The sequence below is a fragment of the Ogataea philodendri genome (genome assembly GCF_020536065.1).
Source record: "Ogataea philodendri strain CBS6075 chromosome Unknown scaffold14, whole genome shotgun sequence".
Classification (NCBI taxonomy): Eukaryota; Fungi; Ascomycota; class Pichiomycetes; order Pichiales; family Pichiaceae; genus Ogataea; species Ogataea philodendri.
The window spans coordinates 1-16,115 of record NW_025764159.1 but is presented as its reverse complement, the minus strand read 5'-3'; the positions used below and the strand labels follow the sequence as shown (position 1 = coordinate 16,115).

General features: G+C 48.0%; 12 protein-coding genes across 12 annotated transcripts; 5 read left to right on the top strand and 7 right to left on the bottom strand.

Annotated features, from left to right (window-relative positions):
- Positions 1 to 14: 14 nt before the first annotated feature.
- Positions 15 to 1,496, bottom strand: OGAPHI_006332 (uncharacterized protein; the record flags this gene model as incomplete). The annotated part of the gene is made up of 1 exon (XM_046207609.1): positions 15 to 1,496. One exon carries the CDS (start codon positions 1,494 to 1,496, stop codon positions 15 to 17), a length of 1,482 nt encoding a protein of 493 aa, XP_046058598.1.
- Positions 1,497 to 1,687: 191 nt separating this feature from the next.
- OGAPHI_006331 (uncharacterized protein) lies at positions 1,688 to 2,656 on the top strand (the record flags this gene model as incomplete). The annotated part of the gene is made up of 1 exon (XM_046207608.1): positions 1,688 to 2,656. One exon carries the CDS (start codon positions 1,688 to 1,690, stop codon positions 2,654 to 2,656), a length of 969 nt encoding a protein of 322 aa, XP_046058597.1.
- Positions 2,657 to 2,818: 162 nt separating this feature from the next.
- On the top strand, positions 2,819 to 4,255 carry OGAPHI_006329 (uncharacterized protein; the record flags this gene model as incomplete). The annotated part of the gene is made up of 1 exon (XM_046207606.1): positions 2,819 to 4,255. One exon carries the CDS (start codon positions 2,819 to 2,821, stop codon positions 4,253 to 4,255), a length of 1,437 nt encoding a protein of 478 aa, XP_046058595.1.
- On the bottom strand, positions 3,667 to 4,089 carry OGAPHI_006330 (uncharacterized protein; the record flags this gene model as incomplete). The annotated part of the gene is made up of 1 exon (XM_046207607.1): positions 3,667 to 4,089. The coding sequence occupies one exon, from the start codon at positions 4,087 to 4,089 to the stop codon at positions 3,667 to 3,669; it is 423 nt and encodes a 140-aa protein (XP_046058596.1).
- A 366-nt stretch (positions 4,256 to 4,621) lies between the features above and the next one.
- OGAPHI_006328 (uncharacterized protein) lies at positions 4,622 to 5,824 on the top strand (the record flags this gene model as incomplete). Its single annotated transcript, XM_046207605.1, has 1 exon — positions 4,622 to 5,824. One exon carries the CDS (start codon positions 4,622 to 4,624, stop codon positions 5,822 to 5,824), a length of 1,203 nt encoding a protein of 400 aa, XP_046058594.1.
- Positions 5,825 to 5,844: 20 nt separating this feature from the next.
- Positions 5,845 to 7,335, bottom strand: OGAPHI_006327 (uncharacterized protein; the record flags this gene model as incomplete). The annotated part of the gene is made up of 1 exon (XM_046207603.1): positions 5,845 to 7,335. The coding sequence occupies one exon, from the start codon at positions 7,333 to 7,335 to the stop codon at positions 5,845 to 5,847; it is 1,491 nt and encodes a 496-aa protein (XP_046058593.1).
- A 132-nt stretch (positions 7,336 to 7,467) lies between these two features.
- OGAPHI_006326 (uncharacterized protein) lies at positions 7,468 to 9,240 on the bottom strand (the record flags this gene model as incomplete). The annotated part of the gene is made up of 1 exon (XM_046207602.1): positions 7,468 to 9,240. The coding sequence occupies one exon, from the start codon at positions 9,238 to 9,240 to the stop codon at positions 7,468 to 7,470; it is 1,773 nt and encodes a 590-aa protein (XP_046058592.1).
- On the top strand, positions 8,420 to 11,016 carry OGAPHI_006325 (uncharacterized protein; the record flags this gene model as incomplete). Its single annotated transcript, XM_046207601.1, has 4 exons — positions 8,420 to 8,583; positions 8,818 to 9,036; positions 9,339 to 10,533; positions 10,612 to 11,016. The coding sequence occupies 4 exons, from the start codon at positions 8,420 to 8,422 to the stop codon at positions 11,014 to 11,016; spliced, it is 1,983 nt and encodes a 660-aa protein (XP_046058591.1).
- OGAPHI_006324 (uncharacterized protein) lies at positions 9,283 to 11,049 on the bottom strand (the record flags this gene model as incomplete). Its single annotated transcript, XM_046207600.1, has 1 exon — positions 9,283 to 11,049. One exon carries the CDS (start codon positions 11,047 to 11,049, stop codon positions 9,283 to 9,285), a length of 1,767 nt encoding a protein of 588 aa, XP_046058590.1.
- Positions 11,050 to 11,618: 569 nt separating this feature from the next.
- On the bottom strand, positions 11,619 to 13,028 carry OGAPHI_006323 (uncharacterized protein; the record flags this gene model as incomplete). The annotated part of the gene is made up of 1 exon (XM_046207599.1): positions 11,619 to 13,028. One exon carries the CDS (start codon positions 13,026 to 13,028, stop codon positions 11,619 to 11,621), a length of 1,410 nt encoding a protein of 469 aa, XP_046058589.1.
- A 92-nt stretch (positions 13,029 to 13,120) lies between these two features.
- OGAPHI_006322 (uncharacterized protein) lies at positions 13,121 to 13,876 on the top strand (the record flags this gene model as incomplete). Its single annotated transcript, XM_046207598.1, has 1 exon — positions 13,121 to 13,876. One exon carries the CDS (start codon positions 13,121 to 13,123, stop codon positions 13,874 to 13,876), a length of 756 nt encoding a protein of 251 aa, XP_046058588.1.
- Positions 13,877 to 13,891: 15 nt separating this feature from the next.
- Positions 13,892 to 15,061, bottom strand: OGAPHI_006321 (uncharacterized protein; the record flags this gene model as incomplete). The annotated part of the gene is made up of 1 exon (XM_046207597.1): positions 13,892 to 15,061. One exon carries the CDS (start codon positions 15,059 to 15,061, stop codon positions 13,892 to 13,894), a length of 1,170 nt encoding a protein of 389 aa, XP_046058587.1.
- Positions 15,062 to 16,115: the final 1,054 nt, after the last annotated feature.

The window sequence follows — 16,115 nt, the reverse complement described above, 5'->3', positions numbered from 1 at the left end:
GCAGCATATAAAATTTAGGCGGACTTCTCAGCGTCCAATTTTTCCACCTGAGTGGCCTGCAAAACTTCCTCATTCTCGGAATCGGCCGGGTTGAAGTGCAACTCGCCGTCAAATTTCACGTCGATCTCCTCCAGCGTCATTCCCTTGACCTCAACAAAAGTCCACCAGATAAGAGCAGCTTGCGCGAAATTATAAGCACCGTTAATCATGTAGAACTTCCACGAAATGTGATCCAACGCGATTGGAATCACGTACTGGTTGAAGAACCCAAATCCAAAAGTAACCACTTGCGAAAAAGCCATGCCCTTGGTCCGGATACTGTAATTGACAATCTCGACAGGATAAGAAACACATAATGGAGTGAAACTGAACGCATAAGTTCCACTGAACAAGAACACCAGGAAAATTAATGCGTTCGTTCCGTTGATGTTGTCTCCTGATCCGTACACTTTCTGAAGACCGCCCATGATGAACAGACAAATACCCATCACCACGGTGGAGTAGAACAGGATAGGCACTCTACCCAAACCTTCGGTCAAGTACGACCCAGCGCAAGCGAAAAACAAGTTGGAGATCTGCAGACCCAGATTCAGCACGATCTGGCGTCTGGTGGAAGTGTATCCTGCGTTCTCCAAAAATAGTCCCAAATACGTTCCAACAATGTTGCTACCGGTCAGTTGGGAAGCAACACCCATCCAGAAAATGATCCACAGTCTCCAGCGGTTTCCGCGGGTGCGCAGCATGTCAAGCCAGCCGATCTTGGCCTCCTTCTCGTACTGAAGCACCTGTTTGATCTCGGCAAACTCGTGGGCCACCAGGGCGGTTTCCTCGCCGTTTCCGTGGTAGTCTTTTAACACCTGCAAAGCTTCTTCCTCTCTGTTGGTGTACACCAAAAATCTCGGTGTTTCCGGGATGAAAAACAGAACTGGCAAACAAAGCACCGAAGGAGCGATCTGCCAGAGCGAGATTCCACGCCAAGCCCATGATGAAGCGTTCTGGTAGGTGCCGAGAGAAATACCGGTGGTGATAATTGCTGCCAAATACCAGCTGGCCATATACACACCGGCGAAAAAGCCACGTTGTTCGGCCTTGACCATCTCGGCAACATACGTTGGGGCACTAACGGCATTGATAGTGACGGCAACACCGATGATAATCCGGGCAACACAGAACATTGCTCTATTTCTGGCTCCGGTCTGGAGACCGACACCCAAAAAGGTTAAAATAGCGGAGATGAGGATACCTCCCTTCCGGCCGACTTTGGGGATATCGATAATCTGGGCGGCGAAAAAGCCACCAAAAACAGACCCGATGTTGATGGAAGCGGAGAAAAGTCCCTCCAAATTGGAGTCCAAATTGAAATACGTCAAATATTGGTCAATCATGTTCAGATTGGTCATCATACTCTGGTCAACACCCATAGTACATCCATTGATAATAGCACAAAACAGTGCGGTGGCCATTAGGCGACCGCTGTTCTTGGTAGCAGAGCTCATATCTTGCAAATTCCGGTAAAAAAGATGCGGCTAAAGGCTGAAGATATAACAATAAAAATTATCACGTCAAAAACCAAAAAAGCCCTAATCAAGGAAATGGAAAAAAAAATTAACCGTCGGATTTACCTACGGTGAAAAAGTCTTGGTACCGAAAATATATTTAATGCGCAGGATTTCCCAAATAAACTCAAATGCGTAAGGTTCTTATTGATTGTGACCCAGGAATCGACGACGCCAGTGCGTTGTTGTTGGCCCTTGCGCCTGGAAACTTGGACGTCAAGGCCATCACCACTGTTTCGGGAAATCTGCGTGCAAGCGATTGTACTAACAACCTCAAGAAAATCCTGTCCATGATTGATAGAACAGACATTCCCGTCGGCCAAGGGCCCGAAAAGCCGCTCGTTCGCAAATATCCGCGAGATCCTTTCTCTCATGGTTCCGACGGCCTAGGCGACCTGGACATGCCCGAACTTAACAGTACCAAATGGGACGAGTCGGGAGCCTCCGTTGCCGTGGCCAGCGACCTGATCGTCGACACCGTCAATAAGTACCCCGGACAGATTTCGATGGTCTGTCTCGGTCCGCTCACAAATCTGGCACTGGCCCTAATTAAAGACCCTCAGCTACCATCCAAGCTGGAAAAAGTTATCATCATTGGTGGCTCGTTTGGCTTCTCTCCCTCTGAGGCCCTACATGCCACGGGAGACAACCCTGTCAGTGAGTGGAACATCTACGTTGACCCAGAAGCAGCCGAGCTTGTCTGGGGCGCAAAATTCAACCTGACAGCCATTGGAATGGACATTTTCTGTCAGCCCTGCATCGCCATGACACAGAAATACCAAGACAAACTGGCGCTTTCGAGCTCTGTTGCAGCCAAATTCATCTTAAGTGTGCTTGCATGGCTCAGAAGGCGCAACTTTGGTGACTACTGCGCGCTGATCGACTCGCTTGCCGTCGCCTATGCTATCGACGAGTCGATCATGGAAACAGAGAAAGTCGACTGTCTGGTCGAGACCAAGTCGGAGATCGCGCTTGGCCAGGTCGTTGTCGACCGTAGAAAGAACTTCAAGTGGGATAATTTGCCGCAAATCGACGCAGTTTGCACCGTAAACGGTGAAAAGTATCTGTCCATCTTGACAGACGGCTTCACCAAATATTAGTTAATCATTTTTATAAAGGTAATGAAAAACACGCCTGTTGCTAAACCACCAAAATTCAAGGTGCGACGCGCTGCTTTGGCATGCTCGCAGTGCCGCCGCGCGAAAACCCGCTGCCATTATCTAAACAACGGCCAAACGTGTTTTCGATGCACAAATCTGGGCATGCGATGCTCATTGGCAGATGTCAACTTGACAGAATCATTGCTGTCGCAGAACGCCACGCCACCGCCGCTCCCAATCGCCACACAGGACTCGTCCGATGCATCGCTGTCCCAGAAACTGGATCAGGTCCTCGACAAGGTCGACTTGCTGCTCGGAGTTCGAAAAGCCGTCGACATGGTGGAGTCGGAAATAGACTCGGGCCAAGACACTCCTGGTTTGCTGGACAAGCTATATTTCGACGTGACACCCTATAGAGATGTCCGTCGTGCGGCCAGTTTGTGCCAGATGCCGTTCAGCAAGGAGCTCGCCCACGGAATATGGACTCCTCCGCCCGTCAGATCGCCCGAGGAAGATATCGTTGGCTCTGGCTTGATCCCGGAACCTCTGGCCAACCAGCTGGTTTCCATCTGTGTGGAGTACTACGGCCACTGGATCGCAATGTACGAACTTCCTCCTGGATTCGTCAACGACCTGAGAGTCAAGTGTCCGATGTTGCTCGCGGTTATGTGTCTTTTGGGCCTGAGGTATTATAAGGGCCCACTTTTGAAGAATGGCAACCATCTGGCGCGGTCGTTGTTGCAAATCATGCAACGACTGTTATCAGCATCGATTCTAGTTGTGCCGCAGATCAAGTACCAGATCCAATCGTTGTTGTTGATCTCGCTGTTTGCTGTTTCTCTGTCACACCAATCATTTTACTTTGACGGCTGGTTTTTATCAGGATACGGACTTCTGCACTACATCACCCGCGAAATGGACCTCAACCTCCTCTCCGATAGACTCAGGCTCCACCCGGACAGAAACGAGAGTTTTCGGTTGTGGAACCAGATGGTCTTGGGCCATCTGGTCTACTGCATTTTGTCAGGAAGACCGTGTCTGATCGATACGCTACGTTTGGACCAGTGCCGCAATATTTTGGAAATCCCGTCTGCTTCGAGCTTCGACGGCCGTGTCGTGGCCCAATTGTCGATCCTACTTACGCTATACAACTCGCTCCAGTTCAAAGAACCGCTCGACGTGTCGCTCAAAGACCTCAAGTCGTCGTTCAACGACTGGAAACACCTGCTGGAACAACACTCGGTCGGCCGACCAATCTCGATCACATACCGGTTTGCCAAGGTGATGCTGTATCGACGCGACTTCCTCACCACTGGCGACCCCAAGTCTGCAGCCGAGCTTGACGGTGAGTGCGAAAAACTGCTCGGACTCATCAAAGACTCCGACCCAATCTTGCTACTCAAAAGTAGCGACCACATCAAGTTCGTCACCATGTTTGCCGCGCTGACGCTGATCCAGCACGGCAAAGCTGCCACCGCACGGCCTGCAGTCGACCTGTTTGCCGCCTGGGAAAAGACAACCGTCTACTACAACGACTTTGCCGGGGTCTATCGACGCTTACTCGAAACCTTGTCAAGCACCACGTCTGCACAGCCTTGATATATATATTTTTTCCTCAAGGCTGAAAAAGCATGATTTATAATAAATCAAAAATATATCGGACTTGATATCATGGTGACTCGGCTTTCATGTTATAATTGCAAGAGTCGCAAAGTGAAGTGCGATCGGACCCATCCGATCTGTGCCAACTGTTCCAAGCGCAAGCTGGACTGCAAATACCCCACCACTTTCCGAAGTATACCCATAGTGACACCGGGGTTGGCCTTTACCCAGAACTCACAGAACTCCCACAATTTCCATCGAAGTCCCCTGGAAGGGCGATATTTCGGGCTCAACTCGGTCAAGGACGTGTTGTCCGCGACGGGAACGGTGTACACCAGCTCTGACGAGCTGGTGAAGGAGCAAATGGTGGAGTTTAGTTTGTTGTTCGGACCAGACAGTGGAGATCAAACTCGCCAATTTATTAGGGAAGGTTTAGAGCTGTTTTCAGAGGTTTCGAGCTTCGGTGCTCACGAACCGTTCATTGATTATCTGGAATTGTCGCACAACGTGAGTCAGTTCATGGAAACGCTCGTGTTTCCATGCAGGACTCTGGTGCAGTTATACGGAGTTCTGATTTCGGTTGCAAGATACCATCCGAAGGCAGACGAGGAAATAATTGCCCAGATGCTGCGTGGGTTTGGACGAGCTGGCTTATTTTCGGAAGACAGCGTCGAACTTCTGCAGGCACGGCTGCTATTGCTTGAATTCTACTCGTACTCCATGAAGATCGAGGCTGCTTGGACTTTGTTGTTCAACATTGTTTGTTCCGCGTACGGTCTGGGTTGCCATGTTGTTCGGCCAGGAAAACACTGTTTGCACCGGCTGGATATCATCTGGCGGACGACCGCTTACTACGACTGTTTGATTGGTTCGACGATCGGCCGTCCGAATGCGATCTCGTGTACCCGCGTCCCGGCTAGGTATATTCTCTGCGAGCTTGTGGAGATCTTCCAAGACACAAATCTTGCATTCCAGGAGTTCGGAAAGAACGAGACGCTGTACCAGGACCACATTTTGCGGCTGGACAGTTATATTACCAGGGTCTTGGACAGAGAGGAGAAAGATCCGACGATATTATACAGAAACTACCGGCTGCTACTGCTTAGTAACCAGATTAAGCTCCATTACGCGTTTGTCCGCACGCACCGTTTCTCGCAGTTCCAAATTAACAATGTTCTGTCACGGTTCTTCGAAGAGCTAGTGGAATTTATCGACTCTGCTTCCAAATCTGCTCCTCGGCCCTTCATCAAATTTAGAGAATCTTTCCCCTTTGTTTCATGCTACTCTTTCCAGACTCTGGCCATAGTTCTTGCATGTATCAAGAAGAACATGCACGTTTTGGAACCGAAGGTTCTGGAGGGCTTGCGCGAGTTTAATGAGAGACTTAAGCCGTATGCCAATTTTTTGGCTACCGACCATTGCCTCAACGAAACTCTCGATGTCGTGATCGATCTAATCAAGTCGGACGGCGATCTACATCCTCCGACACTTCCCATCGAGTCGGACCTCTCGTATATCCGTGATGACCCATTTTTCTACCAGATGTACTACAATCACCAGCAATGACATATTATAGTTTAATATATTTATTTTTCTGCCACCACTTCTTCCTCAGACTGAATTTTTGTCTTTTTGGACCAGATGACCACACCCAGACATCCTAACCAGCCAAGGGCTCCCAGGGAGACCAGGACATAGCCCGTAATACGGAACTTGTGGTCGGTTTTCTCGCCATTTCCCAGCACAGAAGTCACCACCGCAAAGCAGACACTCACACCGAGCTGGCCAAACGTCTGCAAAACTCCCGAAGCCAGGCCTTTCACCTCAGGCTCGGCAGCTCCGATCAGCACGTTCAGACAGTGCGGGAAGAAGAAACTGCTTCCCGCGGAGGAGATGATTTGCAGCGGAACAACCCATCTCCAGAAAAAATTGTCCACGGTACGATCCCAGACACAAATCATAGCCAGGGAAGCAACCATCAGAGAGTAGCCGAGCATCATAGCCTTGTTCTGAGACAATATATCGTGCTTGATGGCCAATAGCAGCGTCACACACGTCATGGTGATCACGTTGGGGATGAGCCGAAGTGCGCTGATCAGCGCGGTATTATTTTCGGCATACTGATAAAACTGTGAAACCAGCGTGATCATACCGAAAAGCGACGCGTAGTTGGCAAAGTTGCAAAAATTCATCACCACTGGCACGAATGATGTCAGCATCGATTTGGGAATTAGCGGAATAACCTCTCTGAAGGCATGGATGTTAGTCCTGGCCATGTCCAGAAAATGAGTGCTCCAGAAAAAGAACACCACGTACAGAACCACTCCCACGGGCAACGGCACATACGCGCGTGGAGAGTTCCAGTTGTCTCCGGCCTCAGTGAATCCAACCACAATTAGAGCTGTGGCCGTAATCAATAGCAAAGATCCAACAGCATCCAGATTTTCGATTCGTTCCCCTGTCCTTGGTAGCTTTTTGATAAGGAAGAACGATGCGATGGCATTCAGAAACATCACTCCGCAACTCAAATAATAGATCCCCTTGTATCCCACAGAAGTTATGTCCAGGGCTCCGCCAACAATGTACCCAACTCCAAAAGAAACACTAAACCCTGCAGCAAGAATGGAAAACCTTGATCCCATCTTGTGTTCTGGGAAAGAGCTCGAAACGATGGCGTAACCGGTGGGAACCAGCGCAGCAGCAGCAACTCCCTGAAGCGCACGAAATGCAATTAAACCGTTCAAGTTATCAACCACCGCACAAAGAAGTGAAAATAGCGAAAACAGCAAAGAGCTGCAAATAAAAAGCGTATCGTGACCGACAATGTCGCCAATCCGACCGCAAAATGCAATGAGTCCTGAAAATGTCACCGCGTAGGAAGATAATGCCCACGAAGCAACGGAATCTGTGGTATTAAAATGATCTCTAATGTTGGCAATACTGGAAATGGTAGCTGTCACATTGATAAGGTCGAAAGTCACTCCTATCAGCACCACAACCAACACAAGATCGGCATTCTGAGTCTCGCGGTTTCTATATTTGGTTATGAACTTGGTGGTCTGCTCCCAAACACTCATACGGCTGAGGGAAGCATGATAGTGACCGAACCCCTTATGTATTCCAGTGAAATAATTTGCTAGAAAGTCCTAACCTCAACCCCGAACCCCGAATTTCGGTGTTCGGACTATCCCAGGTGTAAAATTACGTTATCAATAGAAAGGAACAGAAGCTCCGTCCCCGCGAGGATCGCTGCCGCCAGAGTACACCAGGTGGTGCGGATCTGGCTCACGGCGAATAATCTGGCCGCGTCCAAAGAGCGAACGCTGTTGATTGCTTAAAATGCGGACCTCATGGCCCAAAGAACGCAGCCCTGCCACCACCTCGGGAGCAACCCCGTCCTCGATGTTCACCAGGGAAACTTGTGTGCTCACGGGGCCATCCGATCCCAGTCCATTGTCGGTGTGGTGGAAGTCGGGGTGCGGCACCAGGCACAACCGGGGCGCGTCCAGGGCCTCTTGGGGTTTCATTCCAAAAAGTAGCATGTTCAGGTAAACCTGAACATGAGCCTGTGGCTGATTGAAACCGCCCATGATACCATAACTTGCATACAGCAATTCCTTATCATCAACCTGTTTGGTAATCATACCGGGGATTATTGTATGGTAGGCCCTTTTTCCTCCAGCGAGACAATTTTTGGAGGCAGGATTCAAATTGAAGTTATCACCCCGGTTCTGCAAAATAAAGCCGTGCTTGGGAACCACTATACCGCTTCCAAAATGGTGGTACAACGAATTGATGAACGAGAACGCGTTCCCGTCACTATCTGAAACCGTCAGGTACACCGTGTCTGATCTCATTGACGGGTCAGGAACCTCGCGTGGGATCTGATTATTGTCCAAAACCTTGCTTTTCGAGAAATGTTTGGTTCTTTTGGAAAAGTAGGACGAATGGAGCAGTTTTTTCAGGTCGGGTTCAAGATCAATTCCCGTGGACTCCTTGTAATGCCGGTAATCGTGGACATGGTCGTCTGAGTCTCTAAAGGCCAGTTTCAAGCACTCGATGATGACATGGAGATACTCTGTTGAGTTATGTTTGAGCGACTGCAAATCAATAACTCCGTCTGCGTCCAGCTGGTTGATATAACCCAGAGCCAGAAGAGCGATGATACCAGACCCGTTTGGCGGGATTTCCCAAAGTTTGTGGCCCAACACAGAAACACAGATGGGCTCAACAAACTGGGACTCGTGGGATGCAAGGTCCTCCAATGTCATGACATGGCCGCGAGACTGGAGTTCCGCAACAATGTCACGTGCCACGTCTCCTTTGTAAAAACCCGCTTTTCCTTGCTGTGCGACTTTCCTCAGTGTCTCTGCGAACTGTGCGTTCTGCAGGAACTGGCCCTCCACTGGCGCGCTGAAGCCTTGATTGGGCAGAAAAACGGCCAGATCTGCAGAAATCTTGTTGACTCTCTTCAGCTTGGCTTCCTGTCCTTTCCACAGCAGTGCCGTCTGCTGCGAGATCACGTACCCATTCTCGGCCAGGTCGATTGCAGGAGCGAGAATCTCTGCCAGCGACACCTTCCCACTCCCCCACCGGTCAACAGCGTCGCACCAGCCGGCGATAATTCCGGGGACCTGGATAGCGAACACGGAATCGTCCTTGAGCCGCAGTGTGGCTTTGATATGGTCGGGATGGTTCTCCTTAAGCCAGTCGAGACTCAACGCTGCCGCGGATTTGCCTGCTGCGTTGATCCCAAACACTTTGTTGGCGGTGTTATCGTAAAAGAGTCCAAAAGCACACCCTCCAATGCCCGTGGACATTGGCTCGGTCAAACACAACACAGCGGCCACGGCAACGCACGCATCGACGCAATTGCCCCCAGCACGCAGAACCTTGAGGCCGGCCTCGTTGGCAAGCGGCTGAGTCGACGAGACGATCCCGCGAGTTGAGTACACCGTAGATCTACGCGAGTTGAAATTCATACCGATAAGATAGTAAGATAAAAATTATTAGATTGAGTTGGCTTACATAACGTGACCCTTGTTTCTCTTCTGGTCCACGTTGAAGTTCTTCCAAACAGCAATAGATGGGATGGAAAGAGCCAAAATAGCAGTTGCAGCGACAGAACTGTACTTTTGACTGTAGTTCCAGGCGTAGATAATGGCGTCTCTGGTGGTGGAGCCGACTGGGTACGAGCTCTGGGCGGTGACACCTCCAAGGTAGATCGAAGAGGCCTCGGAAGCAGACAGTTTCTTGGACAAAGCATCGTAGAAGGTGTTGTCGTAGACGGCAGCGGAAATGGCGTAACCGATGGAGCTACCAACGGAAGAGAACAGAGACACCAAAGAAAGCATCATAGGAATACCTTCCTTGTCGGAAGCAGCCATAACGGCCATCTCCTCGCCAATAACAAGCATTCCTCCGGCAAAGGCAATGAAGATCTGACACATGATGATGTAACCGATGTTAGAGGTGTACTCACCACGGAAGTGGATCAACAAACCACATCCCAAGATTTGCAATGGAAGAGCAAAGAACAGACAAGCGTACTTGAAGTGCTTGGTGATACGCACGTAAAGACCAAAGATTGGAGACCAGAAACAAGAACCAACATTGAAAATCTCCAACATGTAACCGGCGTCTCTGACACTCAAGTTGTAAACGATAAGAACGAAGTTGTAGTAGTACAAATCCCAGCAGTAGAAACTGATGTTGTTGACGGCAGCCAAAATACAAGCTCCAATGACGGTAGGATCTCTGAACAACTCGTATTTGATGAAGTGAACCTTGGCTCCCCATTTCTCCCAAGCAGCAAAGACTGGGAACAGGCAGCCACCAATGATGATCATGGCAATGAACTTAGCGGAGTGGTAAGTGGCTCTTCCGTAAGTCTGCAGAGAGAATGGAAGCAAGAGCAGAACGAAGGCAGCCATGAGGATGAAAGCACCAACGATATCAAACTCGTGGAAGTAGTGCTGGATGGATTGCCAGTAAGTTCTGCCAGAGTTGCGTGGTTTGACCACACCGAGCTTGACAGCCTTGATGTGGTAGTATTTGAACACACCAGCAAGAGGAAGAAAGACAAACGGCATCACAATGGTGAAAATACCGAAACCCCATCTCCAAGTAGCTGTTTTCAGGATGGATTCTGCAGCGAGAGAACCAGTGAAAGCGGTACAGATGAATGGGGTACTGGCGAAAGCGAAAGCGAAAGCCCGGTTTCTAAGACCGCAGGTATCAGCGATGAAAATGTTGAGGATGAGGTAGATGGCATCGTATCCAATCCAGTAAAGAACGTAACCCGCAGCGTAAGCGTGCTGGTTGTTGCAGGCGGCTAAGATGATCAATCCGAGCAAGTAGACACCAACGAAGACAACGAATCCCTCGGCACGTCCCCAGATGTTGAGCATTTTACCAATTGGAAGCTTCAAAACACCACCAATGATAGTTGCCAAAATGTTAGCAGTACTAACGGCAGGGGCAGCAATGAAACTGGCATAAGCGTAAGGCATCATGGTAGTTCCGATGGTTTGTTGCAGAGCAAGCATGAAGTAACACACCCAAATCCAGGCGTAGGTGGTGTAGACAGCCCATTTAGGCCAGACCATCAAAGCACCTTCAATGGCTTGGACACCCTCTGGAGCGTCGGAGCTAACCTCGCTAATGGAATCGTCAAGAGCAGCCTCCTTGCCTTCTGGGTCGGAGACGACCACCTTCTCCTCCTCAGGAGCAATAACGGCCGACGAAATGTCGTCTAATCTTCTGTTTCTGAGCTTCTGGAAAACACTCATGATGAAAAAGATAAAATTTTGGATGCAGACAGCCAGTTTATAAAATATTTGGGCCTCATGCATGAATTTATTTTTTTTTTTTTCATCCCGTACTGGCTTCCTCTATGAAGAGATGCATTGTTATTCATGGAGAGTTAATATTTATTGCATGCAGAAAGAAAAGTTTTCACTCGAGGCGACTAACCTGTAGGGGGAATGATGGTGATCGAGGTTATCAACCTGTGATTCGATAAATAATCAATTGCAATTGCGGACTTCAACGCAACAAATCGGGGGCTGAACGCCAAATTTTTCGCTATAACCGGTATAACCGACTCGTAATTTATTTTTGTCCCCTATAGTGTAGGAGGGCTGGTAACAAAAGGCATTGTACAAAATTCGCTAACGGGTTTTTCCAGCGTCTCGAATTCGTAATTGCTGGGCTTTGATCACGGCGATTCCAACCAATAATTATCGTAATGATCGCAAAACAAACATCCGGAAATAGACTACGGGCTTTGAAGCTTCTATTGTTTCCAAACCCTATGTACAGCGAAATATGCAGCGAACACTTTTTTTTGTGGATCGTTTTATAAAATGCTCAACTTTTCAACGTCTGCTATTGTCAGGTTTTCACCGGTCTTCTCGAAGTGGTCTAGGCATACCTTCTTAAGAAGCTTAGTGTTTTTCCGGAGACTCAATTCGCGCTCCGTCCATTCTTTTGGCACTAAACCGTTCTCATAACCTATGCATGACTTGATATCCCGAAGAAGTGCTCCTGTATATTCAACGTCGTCGGGGAACGTTAGGTCGTGGAACGCCGGAGTGTCCCCCCGTAGTCTAAGTAATTGTTTTTCTTCTTCTTGCATCTGCTCATAGCTCGGAAGCGATAATTTTTGCCGCAGAATTTTGGCCAGCCAGGAGCCTTGTATTTCTGCGGCATGGAACGGAAGCACGTACCGGGAAATTGCAATAAATGCAAGCCCAGGGTACTCATAACTCCAACAATGTTTGTAGAGGCCGTGTATGCGGGCCCCAGATGTAATCAAAGGCTTGTTAGTGGCGTTTATAAGCTTGAAGAACGGCAGCGAACGCAAGTAACCTGTTGCGAAGATAATAAGCTTCACATTCTCCAAACGGCTCCCGTCCACAAAGACAACCGACTCGGATTCAGGGTCCAAAAAGTCGATATCAGGCAAATCAATCACAAGCTCGCTAGTACCTCCCGGAACCTTACTCGGCGATCTGGCACTCTTATAAATGTTTTTCCCGGTAAATCTTGCATATTGGTAGCAAATATCTATACCGGACGCAGAATTACCAATCACAAGGATATTTCCGTCGATATGGGCAATATTACGAGGATGGCGATAAGTTTTCGAGTGCACGATCGTGTTTGGCTTCAATTTGTTCCATTCGTTGAGCCCTGAAAGTGCAGGTATGAACGGAAGATCATAGACTCCAATTGCAACCAACACGGCATCGAACTCTTCAATTGTATCCGGGAACTCTGTCGACTCCTTGACACCCCCTTCAGTCTCAGCACAGACCTTACGAGAACGAACAATCCACGATTTCGAGCCTTTCTGGACATCCACCACCCGAGTCTCAAACCGGTAATACGATTTCAGATCTTCCCCATACTTGCTTATGTAATCGAGAACCACAGTTCTGTGAGGGAAAAGTGGTGTCCCTTCGGGGAAGCTGTGTCCGTTCAACTCCATCAGAGGATAAGGCGTGTTGGTTTGAAGGTCGTCATACACTGCGTTTGGCCAAACAAAACCGTCCTTTGTGGTGACCGGATTGACGATAGTGGAGGGATCTATTGAGGGGATCTCCAGGACTTGGTCTGCGAGCTCATTGTGGTTCCATATCCCACCAAACGAGTCCCGCTGCTCGAACCCCACCAGACGGTCAAACCCACCTTCTTTTATCAATGCTCTTAATGTGGCAAGTCCACAGGCTCCTCCTCCGATGATGCAGGCAGAATTATAACTCATGCACAGGTACGTATAACTAACTGTGGGAAGATTCAGATAAATAAATCTAAGTGAAAAAATTAAAAAAAAATTATAACTTTATTTCGTTAGCAATGGCTGTGATTAACCAACCTGCTTCGCAGATCCGCTTGACCAATGTCTCGCTCGTGCGAATGAAGAAAGGTAAGAAGCGGTTCGAGATTGCATGTTATCAAAACAAGGTCCAGGACTACCGTGCTGGAGTGGAAAAAGATCTTGATGAGGTTCTACAAATCCCGCAAGTGTTTATCAACGTTTCCAAAGGTCAAGTTGCATCCAACGACGACCTCAAAAAGTCATTTGGCTCAACTAATACTGATGAGATTATTCTTGAGATCTTAAAGAAAGGAGAAATCCAGTTGAGCGAGAGAGAACGTTCTGCTCAAAACGAAAAGCTCCATAACGAGATCCTTACCATCATCTCTACCAAGTGCATCAACCCAAAAACAAAAAAGAGATATCCTCCAACCATGATCGATAAAGCTTTGAAGGAACTCAAGTTCAACATGGTGAATGCCAAGACCGCAAAAGTGAAGGCTTTGGAGGCAATCAAGCTGTTAGTAGAAAAACAGATTATTCCGATAGTAAGAGCACAGATGAAGCTCCGTATCACACTCAGTAACAAAGAGTACACCAAGATAGAGAAAACTTTCAAAGAGAAGCTGGTGTCCTCCGTCGAACACGAAGAAAAGATCGACTCCGAAACAGAACTCGTTTGTTTGGTGGAGCCCGAGTTTTACAAGGAGATCTCGGAATCGATCAAATCCAAGAAAGGATCGGTGGAAATTCTGGATATGGCGGTGATCTCAGAAGGAAATCAGAATCTATGATTCGAATATTTATATCTACATGGTGGCAAGAAAGTTGAGGATGTTTTCCCCTACCACCTCTATTAAGTCATCTGACCACAAGACGTCAAGGTGACTATAATGCTTCACTTTCTGGTACCCAAACCGTCCTCGCATGGCAGGCTCGTTCAACTCTAAATGGCGCACCAACAAGTTTCCGTCAACTAGCTTGTCCTTCTCTCCAATGACTAAATACATCGGAGGCGTTTTGTAACTAAACCATTCCCGCTCTCTTTTAAAAATAGATTCTCCCATCTGGAAACCCTGTCCATGGTGCTTACTGAGCCACCACTTCATCAGTTTCGCCGAGATGTAGACTGGAGAGAAAATAAAGTGGTACGGTCTAAGTTCTCTGTCCCAAAGATGATCGTTCCAGTCAAACAAAAAACTGAACATTGCATAGCTCAAAAATCCAAATGCGGGAGAGCCAACTATTATGTTTCTGAGCTTCATCATAATTGGCATGAACGAGTTGAGTCCAAAAAACGCATCGTAAACGGAATTAGGTAGCAACTTGATGAACTGAATAAATATTTTCGAATTAAGCAACGATCCACCAAATATCGCTGGCGCCAGCATGATACACTTGTCGATCTTGTCCTCATATCCTATTTCAAACTCACCAGAGAGAAACATGGCCATCTGGGCAGTTCCTTGCGAATGGCCAATCAAGCTGACTTTTTCCTTCTTTGTGATATGCAGTATTTCGTCCACCATGGCGGTAAGATCGTATTTTGCCATCTCAGTGAGGTCCCAGTCCCACATCTCGGGATCATTAGAACTTAAAAATGTGTGTTGAGGGTCAAACCCGCATCTGTTGTTTCCCAGCCAGACGTCATAGCCATTTCGAATTAGTAAATAACTCAAGCTCTTATAACCACTCGTAACAAAAGACCCGGATGACTGAAGTAGTCCGTGTAAAAGCAGAATCGGAGGGCCGGTAGGTGCAGTGTTGGGATCCACCATCCGCTGTAAACTAATAACAAAGCCGTCTTTGGTGACAATACGGTATTCATATAGCTCTAATCCCATCAGTTGGACATAATATCGGAGTTTGGTTAGTCTTTGGGGGTTATCAACGGGATAAGCGCGCTTTGGAGATGGCTTGTACACATGATCTCTCTTGACGTGAACTCTGTAAAAGTGTGATACAAGCGCACAAGCCATCAATATCGTTAGAAAAAAGAAACAACATATGTAAGATGTCACTATAGTGATATATCCCAATAGCAGCCTATGAGGCTTGCGCTCTAGCGGCTCGGGTTCCTCTTCGTTGGCAAGAAGAGATCGAGAAGACATAAAAATAAACTTTATAGCACTGCCGTGAATAATGAAGGGGAGTCAACAAATCGCTTGCCTGCTGTGTATGGAAGCCTTTAACGAATAATCCCTTTTGTGCATATGATTATTAAAGGGTACTGTTATCGGCATGTTGCAACTTCGCTCTATCACGCACGAATCAATTGTGGGTTGAACTAAGGGTTGCTAATCGAAGTTCGCTTGACAGTCCACAAAATCAGTAAGTTATACACACACACCCTATATGTGAAAAAGAAACTTACGTCTGCTTCTGGGTCCCGTGACTTAGGATCTGGCGCTAAACTAATGTTAAGTAAATCCCCACTCAAAAAAAAATCCTTCCCCATCAACGGGCTCCCCTTTCACTAGGGGAGACAGCCGTGAGCAATTGCGCACAATGGTTCCTATGCTCATTCCCTATCAAGGCAATTCCTATCAACGGTTCAGGTTTCTGAGGTTTAGTACAATTAATCGCAAGATTAGGCGGAACGGGCCAGGCGGCTCCTCGCAAGGGGGCAGCGCGTTCGTACTCATCATACGGGCGAGATCTGAATTGGTTGCACGGGCAATGGGTATCTGGTGTATTTGAGATGTCATTGGCACAGGACAGGTAGGTGTCCGCGTTTTCCCAATCACTCAATGGATCCAGATACGGAACTGGCGTGAGTAGTTGTGCTGCTCGCAGATATAAGCGACTCTGAAATAGGAGCACCGTATGTTTGCACATGTGGGGGATGAAGCCACCCTCATCATGATATGGCTATGGCTTCTGGGTCCCATGATCCCGGAATTTTTGACAATCGACCATCCACCAGCGTCTGAGTATTCGGGAAGAAGTATGAAAAGAAAATCCCCGATCGAATAACACCGTATCCTCGGGGTGATGACCTAGGGTATACTCAGATTAGGTCAAAACGGTCAG